Source organism: Muntiacus reevesi, chromosome 8 (genome assembly GCF_963930625.1).
Source record: "Muntiacus reevesi chromosome 8, mMunRee1.1, whole genome shotgun sequence".
Classification (NCBI taxonomy): Eukaryota; Metazoa; Chordata; class Mammalia; order Artiodactyla; family Cervidae; genus Muntiacus; species Muntiacus reevesi.
In genome coordinates, this window is record NC_089256.1 from 35,622,589 (window position 1) to 35,635,712 (window position 13,124).

At 42.9% G+C, this 13,124-nt stretch overlaps 1 protein-coding gene across 1 annotated transcript in view; it reads left to right on the top strand.

The window, feature by feature from the left end:
• KCNH8 (potassium voltage-gated channel subfamily H member 8) overlaps nucleotides 1-13,124 on the top strand; it is a 445,541-nt gene that overhangs the window by 385,155 nt on the left and 47,262 nt on the right. Inside the window, exon 12 of the mRNA XM_065943173.1 lies at nucleotides 11,810-11,848. Within this exon, the coding sequence (XP_065799245.1) occupies nucleotides 11,810-11,848 (39 nt within the window). The remainder of the gene's footprint in view (nucleotides 1-11,809; nucleotides 11,849-13,124) is intronic.

Genomic DNA, 13,124 nt, shown 5'->3' on the forward strand with positions numbered 1-13,124 from the left:
TGATGAGGGAGTACATGTAAGCAAGCACATATTTTTTCAGAAGGTTTCTGCTAGTCTCATGAAGCTTTTACTAGTCATGAGGAATAGTCATCACCATGAAGGATTTCAGTGCTTTTCTAGATGCAAGGAGATGCAAGAATCGAGCTCATAAAATCTCCTAAAATTATCTAACCATCTGAAGTCTGTTCTGCCAGTTTTCCCAGAGCACAGAGTACCTCATTCCCAGTCTCCACCCTGAACACCTTTCCGGGGCTGTTGACAGTCAGCAGCTGTAGCAGCACATGACTTGATCCTTGTAACCATAGATGTGAGTGTGTGCGCTTAGTCACTCAGTCATGTCTGACTCTTTGTGACTCTGTGAACCGTAGCCCACCAGGCTCTTCTGTCCTTGGGATTCTCCAGGCAAGAACACTGAAGTGGGCTGCCATTTCCTCCTCTAGGGCCTCTTCCTGACCCAGGGATTGAACTCTTGTCTCCTGTGTCTCCAGCACTGCAGACAGATTCTTTACCCATTGAGCCATCAGGGAAACCCTGTAGCAGTAGATGGCAAGTACCAGTTTGTAGGTGACATACCTTGAAGTATTTTCTTAGTTTTTCTAAATAATTTACCACAGAGTCACTTTAATGGAACCTCCCCCAAGTAAAAGCAAATAGTCGTTTCGGAATGGTGAGTAAATTAACAGGAAGGGAGGCGTAAGAGAAATCTCAGCAGCAATTATTTAGAGCCAGTGCTGAGGAGAAGTGATACCTCCTGACAGTTGAGTGGGAATTTACAGGGAAAATATGTCTTCCTCTGTGAGACTCCAAATGAATTATTTTGGAAGCATCTTTCTTCCCTAAATGTGGTATGCCCTCACAGTCCAACTAAGGCCAGAATTGATCCTTCAAAGTACCCAGCATTTCTAATTTCTTTCAACTCCCAGAGAAACAACTTGACAAGCACAGTCTGACACAGAAGATGGGAAAGAGGAAGGACCAGGACTGGTTTGCACAGATTTGTGTAAATAGTTGTGAAAGCATCATCCTTCCCTTTGGCTCACTTGTGCATAAATCTATCGAAATAATTGTCTTAAAACCTGGAAAAAATGTGTTCTGAACAGCAGTCTATGCATTTCCTCTCCGTAACTAAAAGAATGCTATCTAATGTAGTAAACTAGTAATGTAGTTAACTAGTAATGTAAATTCAGAAAGACTCACTGTAAGAAGTTCTGCCCATTCTAAATGGATCTGCCTTACTCACTGTTCACATTTTTATGAAGAGGTTTCCTCAGTGAATATCTCTGTGGTTTTCCCAAAAGGGAAATGGCCACTTTGTGACTAGCTTGCATGGGATAATGCCAAAAACATATAGGACTTCCCTGGTAGCTCAGCTGGTAAAGAATCTGCCTGCAGTGCAGGAGACCCTGGTTCAATTCCTGGGTCAATTCCTGGGGTAGGAAGATCCCTTGGAGCAGGGACAGGCTACCCACTCCAGTATTCTTGGGCTTCCCTTGTGGCTCAGCTGGTAAAGAATCTGCCTGCAATGAGGGAGACCTGGGTTTGATCCTTGGGTTGGGAAGATCCCTGGAGCAGGAAATTATTACCCACCCCAGTATTCTGGCCTGGAGAATTCCACGGACTGCATAGTCCATGGGGTCACAAAGAGTCAGACATGACTGAGTGACTTTCACTAAAGGAAGCATGCTTTGGGTGAGAACGTTAGAAAAGAAACCAAGAGAAGGAAACGGCATGTTTTTAAAATATGATCGGGTATATTTTATCAATGACAATTTTTGACCTGGGAGCTTCTGGAGCACCACTGGGGGATCAAAACTGCGAAACAAAATACATTTCTTTCTACATTTCAGTGACTTGGAATTCCATTGTGAACTCTCACAAAGACTTGCTTTTAGTCTATGTGTAATTTGTCAATATACTTCCTTATTTTGCTCCACACATCACCTTTGTAAAACAAAACCCTAACTTTATTTTTTTTTCCTAACTTTATTTTTAAGTTAATTTTATTAGAGTAACTTGATTTACAATTTGTGTTAGTTTCTGCCGCACAGCAAAGTGAATCAGTTATACACAGACATATACCCACTCTTTTTAGATTCTCTCCCCACGTAGGTCATTACAGAGTATTGAGTAGACGTCCCTCTGTTATTCTGCAGGTTCTATTAGTTATCTATTTTGTGTGTAGTAGTATGTATATGTCAATCCCAACCTTCCAGTTTATCTCTCCTACCTCAATCCTCTGGTTCCCGTAAGTTTGTAAATGAGTTCATTTGTACCATTTGTTAAATTCCACATATAAACTATGTCATATGATGCTCGTCTTGGTCTGACTTACTTCACTCAGTATTACAGTCTCTAGGCACATCTGTGTTGTGCAAATGGCATTATTTCGTTTGTTCTAATGACTGAGTGATATTCCATTGTATACGTGCACCACGTCTTTATCCATTCGTCTGTTAACAGACACTTGTGTTGCCTCTGTGTCTTGGCCATTGTGAATAGAGCTGCAGTGAGCACGGGAGTGCATGCATCTGTTAGAATCATGGTTTTCTCTGGATGTATGCCTAGGAGTGGGATTACTGGATTAGATGGTGACTCTATTGTTATACTATTCTCCATAATGGCTGCGCCAGTTTACATTCCCACCAACAGTGTAGGAGGAAAACCCTAACTTTAGAAGCTTGGCCTCATATCTCCTATCTGTGAGGCTTTTTTCCTCACCTAGAAGTTATTGAAAGTGAAAGCAAAAGTCGCTCAGTCGTGTCCGACTCTTTGCGACCCCATGGACTGTAGTCCATGGAATTCTCCAGGCCAGAATACTGGAGTGGGTAACCTTTTCCTTCTCCAGGGGATCTTCCGAACCCAGGGACTGAACCCAGGTCTCCCACATTGCAAGAGGTTTCTTTACCAGCAGAGCCACATGGGAAGCCCAAGAACGCTGGAGTGGGTAGCCTATCCCTTCTCCAGAGGATCTTCCTGACCCAGGAGTCTAACCAGAGTCTCCTGCATTGCAAGCAGATTCTTTACCAACTGAGCTATGAGGGAAGCCCTGTTATTGAGTATTTGCTATAAGTATGAATGTTGTGATGAATGATATTTATCTTGCTTGAGTTTCAAAGATTTATTTCATTAAAAATATGAATGCCAAACAAATGTGTGCATTTGGTCATGTAGAAGCTGCCTATAACCCCAGTATAGTGGTCCTTCCTATATGGTGGTGGTTTAATCCCTAAGTTGTATCCGACCCACGCGACCCCATGGACTATAGCCTGCCTGGCTCCTCTGTCCATGGGATTTTCCAGGCAAGAATACTGGAGTGGGTTGCCATTTCCTTCTCCAGGGGATCTTCCTGACCCAGGGACTGAACCGTATTCTCCTGCATTGCAGGCGGATGTTTTACTGACTGAGCTTCCGTGACTCGCTAGATAGACCTCTTCTTATTTTCTGTAGTTGAACAAGACCATCTGAGGTCCCGTAGTTCAGATTTACAAAGCGCCTCGTTTCAGTCTGCTGCTTCAAACACTGTCTTCAGCTTTTCTGTGTGTTACTGGCAGTGGGCTTCCTAGGTAGCAAATCAGGCATTTCCTATTAGCTTTAAAAGTGCCACAGAGAGTCGTGATGCAAAAATTCCTCACTCCAAATTGAGCATCTTTGTGCACCGACCTGGTTTGGAACCGAGCACTCAGCATGTATCCTGAAAATCTTATGAAACCAGCTATTGTGTTTCCTTACAGTTACATAGTAGCTGGTTTTACAGGCTAACCAGGAGCCATTGTACCCTAATCAGGAGCTGGTCACTGGGGGGCCAGGAATCTCAGCTCCACATGATGAGTTTAAACTGTGTAAATTGTTCTAGCATTGATTAGCCTGCCGAACTCCCAAATCGTTGATTTGGTGCACACCTCCTTAAACCGGAAATCTTTAAGGACGTGTGTCAGTGCTGAGAGATTTCTAGTTAGTTTTCTTCACACAATTGTGTGTGTTTCCTTTCTTTTTCATTCTAGGATAATATGAAATACATATCAAAAGAATCCTTTTTACATAAGTGTTAAGGGATATCTTTCAGTTTTCTTTAATTCCAAAGCTAATTCATATATTTGAATTCAAAGAAGTTAAAATTGTGCCCAACTTAATTTGTACATATTTCAGTGTCTTACGGACTATATTCATACTTGTGGGCAATTTGAAAGTGCCTCATTTTACTTAAATGAAGCAGATAAAGAGGTTGAGAGAGAAAAGAATCGAATGTCAAGCTATTACTTTTTTAAAGTGTTCCATCCAGTACTGTACAAAGAAAAGTGTGTTTTTGTGGCATGGGATGACAGCTATTCTCTTAATACAGAAGAGCAATTTGGAGATATTTGTGTTTAAGTCTAGCAGCCTCCTTATTAGGAAGTCTTTATATGTATACATTAGTTTTTAAGTTGGACAGGCCCATCTGTTGAATGTTTAACTCTGCATCATCTAGATAATAATGCCCTATTTCTTTTTACCTCAATTAAAAGAAAATTTTCTTTATAACCAATTATCAATAATATAGTTACCACTTATTAACAGGGATTAGCTTTATGCCAGACACCACACCAAATACTTACCAAATGCACCAGTGTGAGGACTTTTTCACCATAAATTCTAGGTGAGGATTCTTCGTGGATTATTAAATTGCAGTGATAAGAAATGTACACATCCCGTGCTTAGTCACGAGAAACAGTCATGTTTAACTGTTGGAGATCTATGGATTGTAGTCCGCCAGGCTCCGCTGTCCATGGGATAACCCAGGCAAGATACTGGAGTGGGCTGCCATTCCCTTCTCTTAGGGTATCTTCCCGACCCAGGGATCGAACCCTCCTATCTGGCATCTCCTGCATTGGCAGGCAGATTCGTTACCACTGCACCACTGGGAAACCCAGCAGGTTTCCCAGAGACAGAAGAAAGGGGCTCCCTCTGGCAGGAACGCTGGACATGATGGCAGGATGAAAGCAGAAATGAACAGGAGAGATGCAGGGAGGCAGTCTCAGTGAGGGGACTCGGAGAGCGCCACTGTGCTCGCCAAGGGGACAGGCAAGGAGCACCACTGCAGAGGCCGCATTGCAGCTCATCACTGCACCGCCGCTGAGGATCTTGAACAATGTGGACAAAAAGACCAGGATTATTTTTTAGTTACTTTTGGTTGCTGTACAACATCTCTCTTCAAGGTGACACTGTCAGATGTGGCCAGCTGGGCTCCCAAAGTTTGTTAACTTTACACATCCTCAAAACTGCTTTAGTTTTCATCATCACTTTTGAGAGGAAGAATGAGACACAGAATTCATTTGTGTTAAGCCATTGAAATCTAGTGCTTTATTTGTTACCTCAGCATTACCTGTTCTATTACCTGCTTCCCAGGGATGAATAGCTAATAAGTGACAAGACCATGGTAATTCCAGTTCTTGACTGTTTTGCTGTAGTACCCCCTAAATGGGTGCCATTCCCCACACATAGACCTTTCACCACAATATATATCAGTGAAGAGTTTTTGTGGTGCTTCCTACACTGCAGGTTCAGGGAACAATTCCCTAGCTCTAGCCACCAGTACATGGCTGGATTCAAGGCTAAATTCAAGACTGGATTACTTGACTTGTGCATCCCACACCAGAAGTGATACCGGTTACCCAGGGGAAAAGACTACTCCTCCAAGTTTTAATAGTCTGTCTTGACCTCAAGACTACGGGTGAAATTGGGGAATGTCAAAATTACTCGTCTTTTCATTAAAATCTCATTTCTATTCCTAAGTTAGATAAAAAGCCAAGAAAACATAATAGTGTATTACCCACTTAGAGTTTCAGACCAGCCTCAAGTATCTCTTCTTTAGATTAGATGGTGGTGAGCACTCAGACGCATTGCGCTGAAAATGAATGCCCCCCTTTCAAAGCCTCGCCTTTCTCCAGAGGTTTCTAATTCCTCGTCTCTGCCGCCCGCCGTCCGTGTCGTTCGCTGCTCCTGGGCACCTCCTCTGAGTCTAGGAGAGGAGCAGCAGACCGGAAATGAGGCCTGTTGATCTGACAATTATGTATGGCTTTGTTAGAGTGGGCTTTTTAACTATGTGGGCTATGGGGCTGTTTGTGAGCGTCCTTCATTCATCTTTTATTTATCCCAAACAATCACGAGTGCCGGCTAACACTGCTCTGCAGTAAGGGAGACAAACGCTGTGGTAACCCCCTCTTCTGAATGGGGGCGCATGCTCCTTCCATCTTCCCTGTGACTTGATCAGTGTGGTGTTATGAAGAGAGAGCCTTGTGATTCGCATCTCATTTTCCCATTAAGCACTTAGCTGCTTTGGGGCTTAGGAGATTCCATAGTTGAGACGGTATTTGCCGATCTCATGAGGGCCGATCTGTCCTGCCCGCAGAGCAGGCAGACAATGGGATGGATTTCCCGCCTCCCCGGGCCACTGTTAGGAGCGCTGGATCTGGGTGGTGGGTCCACCAGCACGTGCTGCCTTCTTGCCCCGTCGTGGTCACTTTCTCCATGGAATGACCCCTTGAGAAGCCCTGGAGGGAAAGGAGAAGTTGCTCATGATGCCTCATCACGCATGGCCCTTCTGGTGGCGCCCGTTAGCTCCCGGGAAAGGGGGGGCCCCACCGCTTACCGTCTCAGCTCCATCATCAGAACAAAACAGCATTTTAATGGACAGGGAAAAGAGATGAAAGAAATCAAAGAGCTCCCTTCCCAACCACAAGAATTAATAAAAATCCTTATATCAGGAAGATTTGCTATTAGAAAATTTTAGAACGTAAGAAAAAACATGAATTGAATGGCCAAGGTCAGGTATGAACCTATGAAAGCCCTTATAAAAGTGTCTTCATTGAATAAAAGAGAGCATTAAGGAATGCAATGGCATGTGCCACATCTAAAATTACCATTAATTTTAGTATATTTGATTTCCGTTTGCAATATAATCTCAATAGTAGAACTTGGGGCCTTTTTAACACAGTTAAAAAAAATTGTGAATTTGTTTTGCTTTTTTTGGTAGCAAATCTTCTGAGGACTAAGAGGCCCTTTTTCCTCTTCCGGTCCTCCATGACAGTGAGCAGTATTTTTCCAGTGTAACAGTGCAGGCTCCCAGCTCCCACCGGACTCACAGATTACTCTGGGGCTTAATCTGTGCACTTCCAGATTACTCACAGAGTAATGTAGGTAGTTAGGACTGGGGAAAAGAGAAGAAGCTTTGAAAACCTGTATACCAAAGCTGAGAAAGTTTCTTACACAGTCTTCAAGGTTATGAAGCCTTCCTTCTTTTTTAAATTTATTTTTATTGGAGTATAGCTCTTTTATGGTGTTGTTAGCTTCAGTGTACAGAAAAGTGAGTCAGTTTTACGTAAACATGTATCGACTCTTGTTTTAGTTCCTTTTCGCATACAGGTCATTACAAAGCATTGAGTCAAGTTCCCTGTGCTGGACAAGAGGTATTTATTAGTTATCTGTTACATATATAGTCATGTGTATATGGCAGTCCCAATCTCACTTATATGTGGAATCAAAAAAGGGGGCACAGACAAGCCTTCCTTCTGTTTAAAGCCTCACGTGAGGCCATGGGCTCAGGCCTCCTGCCATCGCTGCGCTCCTTCCATCCTCATAGGCCGAAGGGCACGACCCAAACACGGGAGCCTTCCTGAGCTCGCCCACAGCTCTGCTGCACCAGCTGTTTCCTTCTCTTGTATCTGACTTACTTCCCTTTTGTCTCCCTGACCTCTATCACCTTGGTCTTTTTTTCCTCCCTAACTACCCCCATTAGAGATCACCAAACCCTAACCCTAACCCTAACCCTGTCTAAAAGGTATAGAAACTCCATGTGGGACTGACTCAAAATTGGATAGCTGCCTTCATCAAAATTTTCAAAACTGTTGAGTCTTTTAGTTCAGAACAAGAAAACGGGATCAATAAACATTTTTCATCCAAAGGTCATAGCTGTGTTTCTCCCCTCCACCCCCACTGGGGAAAGAGTGCCTAGAATTCAACCAATTTCCTAAAAGATCTGTGATCCAAAGGGTGAACAAAACCCTTGGGTAATTCAGCATCCTGCGTGTTTGGGGGCGTCTACTTTGTGATGACCATCAAACCAGATTAGATTCCGTGGTACATCACCCACTTTGTCTTTCCGCCCAAGAAGCAGCGTTAACTGCTCGAGCAGGGGCCTAAGGAAACTCCTGGTTCTGTGGAAGGTCACTAGGAACCAGGAGGCATGGCTTCTGGTGGAAAAGTTCTGCCACTAACTTGTTGCATGTATTGGGCAAGTGTTTTCATGTTTCTGGGCCACTGTTTCCACATCTCTAATTAGGGAGTTGGACTAACTCAGCGGTTTCAAACCTGACCTGGAGATTTGGGCCCCACGCCCACCTACCACCAACCAAAAGAGACTGGTAGGAGTCTCTGTAACCTGATTTTTTTAAGGAACCCTTCTCAAAGCATCCTATTGTCTGCCACGTGTACAAACCATTGTAACTGAGACTCTATAGGGTTACTTCTAGCTTTAAAATGCTGCACGATAGTCGCTCAGTCGTGTCTAACTCCTTGCAACCCCATGGAGTATAGCCTGCTAGGCTCCTTTGTCCATGGAATTCACCAGGCAAGAATACTGGAGTGGGTTGTCTTTCCTTCTCCAAGTTAAAATACTGATTTTTCCATTAAACTAGTATTCTCTACACTAATGCTAATCTGAATTAACATGAAGTATTGATATTAGTCAGGGCTTTTCCGATAGCTCAGTTGGTAAAGAATCTGCCTGCCATGCAGGAGACCCTGGTTTGATTCCTAAGTCGGGAAGATCTGCTGCAGAAGAGATAGGCTACCCGCGCCAGTATTCTTGGGCTTCCCTTGTGGCTCAGCTGGTAAAGAAACCGCCTGCAATGCAGGAGACCAGGGTTCGATCCCTGGGTTGGGAAGGTTCCCTGGAGAAGGGATAGGCTATCCACTCTAGTATTCTGGCCTGGAGAATCTCATGGACTGTATAATCCATGGGGTCCCAAAGAATCGAACACGACTGAGTGACTTTCACTTTCACTTTCATTGATATTAGTCAACAGAATGAATATATCAGAGCATTCTTTTTAAAATACACGTGATTAATAATATATGTGAATGAAATGATTTATTCAGAGAGCCCAGCACAGTAGTGCTGGCTATATAATGAACACTGACCTCATAGGATTTGCAGTGAAAATAAGTGGGATATCGTGGTTGAGGAGCATGTGCCAGTGTGCTGATGACAGTGAATACTGGATGAATTGATCACCAACAGGATGGTGATAGGGCTTCCCAGGTGGCATTAGTGGTAAAGAACCTGCCTGCCAATGGAGGAGACATAAGAGACGTGTGTTTGGTCCCTGGGTTAGGAAGAGCCCTTGGAGAAGGAAGTGGAAACCCACTCCAGTATTCTTCCCTGGAGAATCCTATGGACACAGGAGCCTGGCAGGCTATAGGGTCTATAGGTCTATAGGGTCGCAAAGAGTTGGACATGACTGAAGCAACTCAGCACGCACACACACAGGGTGATAATAATAGTGACATTGGTTATAAGATCTCACTACTCAAAGTGTGTCCCAGGGGTGAGCAACATCAATATTATCTGGGAACTCATCAGAATGCATAGTCTTAGGCTCCACCCCAGACCTCCTGAGGCAGAACCTGCATTTTAACGAGATCTCTAGGTGATTTGTGTGCACACAGAAGTTCGAGAAGCACTGATATAGAAAAAGTCTTGGCGTCCAGCAACTCCAGGGAACTCATACTAGTAGTAAACCATTGGGGTTGGGAGTCACACGCAAATTAGAAGATGCTAAGGTCGGTGCCTTTCTCTTATACCTTAGAGAGTGTCTCTGACCTGGAGACGTCAGACCTCTGAATCCCTCTAGCATGCTCTTTCTCGCATCCAAACTGTAACTGAAAAGCTTTTTTAAAAACACAGTATTATGTCTACCACAGTAGCAATAGCACTGTAATTTTGCTTTATTTTTCACATTTTTAATTATTCAGCTGTTTTATTTGTCACCATTTAGGGAATTATTGCAAAACTTATGTCTACAATGCTACTGATTAGTGTATATTTAGGCAACTAAACAGATGTAGAATGGGTTGACTGCCTTGATAAAATTAAACATTGATGAAACTTATATTTGCACAGCAATAATGATGCTGACATTTGTGTAAATAATAACAGATCTAGCTCCCTAATCATCCACAAAACACAGTGAAGGAGGTGACAGAATTACCAAATGCGTCTCACTTATTAGGCAGATCATTTTCGAGTGCGTGTTTTTTTCCATGTGAATAAAGTTATGTTAATTTATAGCATCTATTACCACTTTAAAATGAAAGAAGTATATTTGAGCAAAAAACAATGTGGATGAGACCCAAAGCATATTTCCAAAATATGTTTAATTTCCAGAGCTGCTTTGTACTTCATGGAAGGTACATGTTTTCTAATGTACTCCTCCACAGTAATGTGGTTTGATTATATGCAAGATATGTTTTGAGCTTAGCTGAATCTATGTTACACATTTTAACATCTCTGTTACACATTTTAACATCTCTGAAATTGGGATCTGTCATAATTGATGGCATGTCACAATTCAATTGACAGCATTTTTTTTCTATTTTTTACAATCAATTGGATCTTAAAACCAATTAAATTGAAAATTGGGATCTGTAGTGAACTTAATCCTAGTCCACATGCTAAGTCACTTCAGTCGTGTCCAACCCTTTGCGGCCCTAGGAACTGTAGCCCACCAGGCTCCTCTGTCCATGGGACTCTCCAGGCAAGAATACTGGAGTGGGCTGTCATTTCCTTCTCCAATCCTAGACCACAGAATACAATAAATGGAACATAAAGGAATCATTACAGCCACCTCTATTTAAGTAAGAAGGGCAAGTGAATAAAGAGATAGAAATGACATTAAATAAGAAACGGTTCCACGGATTTCTGTTTTCACAAGAGCCAGAGGGGAAAATCCTAGAAGATAAGATAATTTAGCAAAAGGGCAAGAAAGAGCAGTAAGAGAGATGGAAAACAAAAGGAGAGCAAATAAAGCACCCAGTTGGAAACTGTAGCCAATAAGTATATTGTTTTGACCACGGTTTCCTTAAGTTCAGTGTCCTACACCAGCCAGTCAATTTGCTGCTCCCTTTTCTGGATGCAGGAGATGCTCCCAGCATCTTTCAGGTGGTGTTTTCTCTCTGCTGGCCCACACAGGTGGGCCAGTCACCCCATCACCTCTGAACTTCCATCTCTTTCCCTGCCTCCTGTGTTTTATCCAGGCCCAGACCACCCATGTTACCATCCAGGTAACATGGCTTCCTTAATCAATAGAAATTGGTAAAAGGCCAGACAAGAAATTTACGCAGGTCTTTATTGGGGCCCCTTCTGCACAAAGAGAACCAAGAAGGAACAACAGGTTCCCTTGCATGCTCACTCCACAAGGTGGGGGCCAGCTGGCCCTTATATGGGGTACGGGTAGTCGTGTCCAGGGCCTGAGCCAGGGGGCAGCTTAGATGGCCTGCCCACCCGCAGGCGCAGGACCCTGCTTTCTCTCCTGGCTCTTCAGAAGCGGCGGTTGGGTTTTTTTTTGTCTTTTGTTTTGTTTTTTGGTCTTTCTTATCTTGTTGTCCACAGTTAGCCCCAACTGCACATTCATTTTTAGTCCCTTGTAGTTTCTTTGTATTTTGTTGCTTGAGGAAGGTGTGTCCAGATGCAAACACAGTCGCAAAGTATCCTGGGGCCCAGACCCATCTCCCTGGGTATGAATGATTGTTACAACTTCTGTTTTTGTTCTTTCAGGTGATCTCAAGATTATCAAACAAATCGACAGTCTCACAGGTATGGCTTTTTGCCAAAGAGCAAAATATTTATCTAAACTTTGTGGGATTTCCAACAAATCTGTTTTCCTCTTGAAGATTTTATGTATTCACCTTTGACTTCCCCTAAAACACTTCCCAGTGGTAATTGACTTTCTTGCATTTGGGAACAGAAAGAAGGAAACTCATAAATCTTTTTAAGGGCCTTACTGGTATGGTTAAAAAGTAGTTTGTCACCAAAACCTGCCCAAACTAGCAAAGTCCTGAAGTGTTCATCTTAGTAGAATTGAGCTTGTAGGTCAGTCTCAACTTTTAAGAACCCTCCAATTTCATGGAAAACTTTCCTGCAAAACAGTGGCTTGTCAGACTTATAACCTAGACTTTTATTGCCAATCATCCTGTGACAGGAACCCTATAATGGCTCCTTTTCTTGTCTTGTTCTCTTCGTGAAGCAGAGCCCCCCAGTTTACACACACACACACACACACACACACACACACACACACACACACACACACACACACTTGTGTGCAGACGCACACGAATAAATCCAGTTGCATAACACATTACAGAGATGTTGATACTTGACTGAAGATGGTTGGAAGTGGGGAGCAAACTGAGCTAGTCTTGAGAAGAGTTTTTAAAACTCTTAAAGCATCTCAGTGCTGTCAGCCACATTTCTCTCTGGCACTGGTTGCCTTTCCTCTCCCTTCTCTACAAAACCCCTCCTCAGGAACTAGTAAAACTGTCCTTACATGGAAACTCTTCTCAACAGGCATCCTTTCCTCACGACTGTACCTCTTTTCTGCCAGGCCTTTCCTGTATTCTCTTTCTCATGAAGAGAAATGTAACCTTCTTTTGGATTTTCCAATTTGAATTCTTCACCCCTCCACAGCACTCTGAAAATGAACATCCCTTCCAAGAATACACCACCCTTAACTTTCAAAATAAATTTATGTATAATTAAGGCTGAAGCTCATTTGCAGTATCAAAGCCACTAGAATAACAGGGGTTTTAATAAAATATTTATTTGTCTCTCATGGATTAGGTTAGAGGTGGGCAATATGACAGTGTCAATCGGGTCTAGAGATTTCCTTCTTGCTGCATGATCTTTAATGCATGCCTTCCTTTTTCAAGATCTCCTCATTCTCTCAAATGGCTGCTGGAGATCCATTCATTTCATCAGTGTTCCAGACTAGAAGCTAAATAAATATAAAAGAGCAAGATAGAAGCTCCCCTTCTTCTAGGAGCCTTCCTTAAATGTCCTTATAACTGGTCGACTTATACACTATCATCCC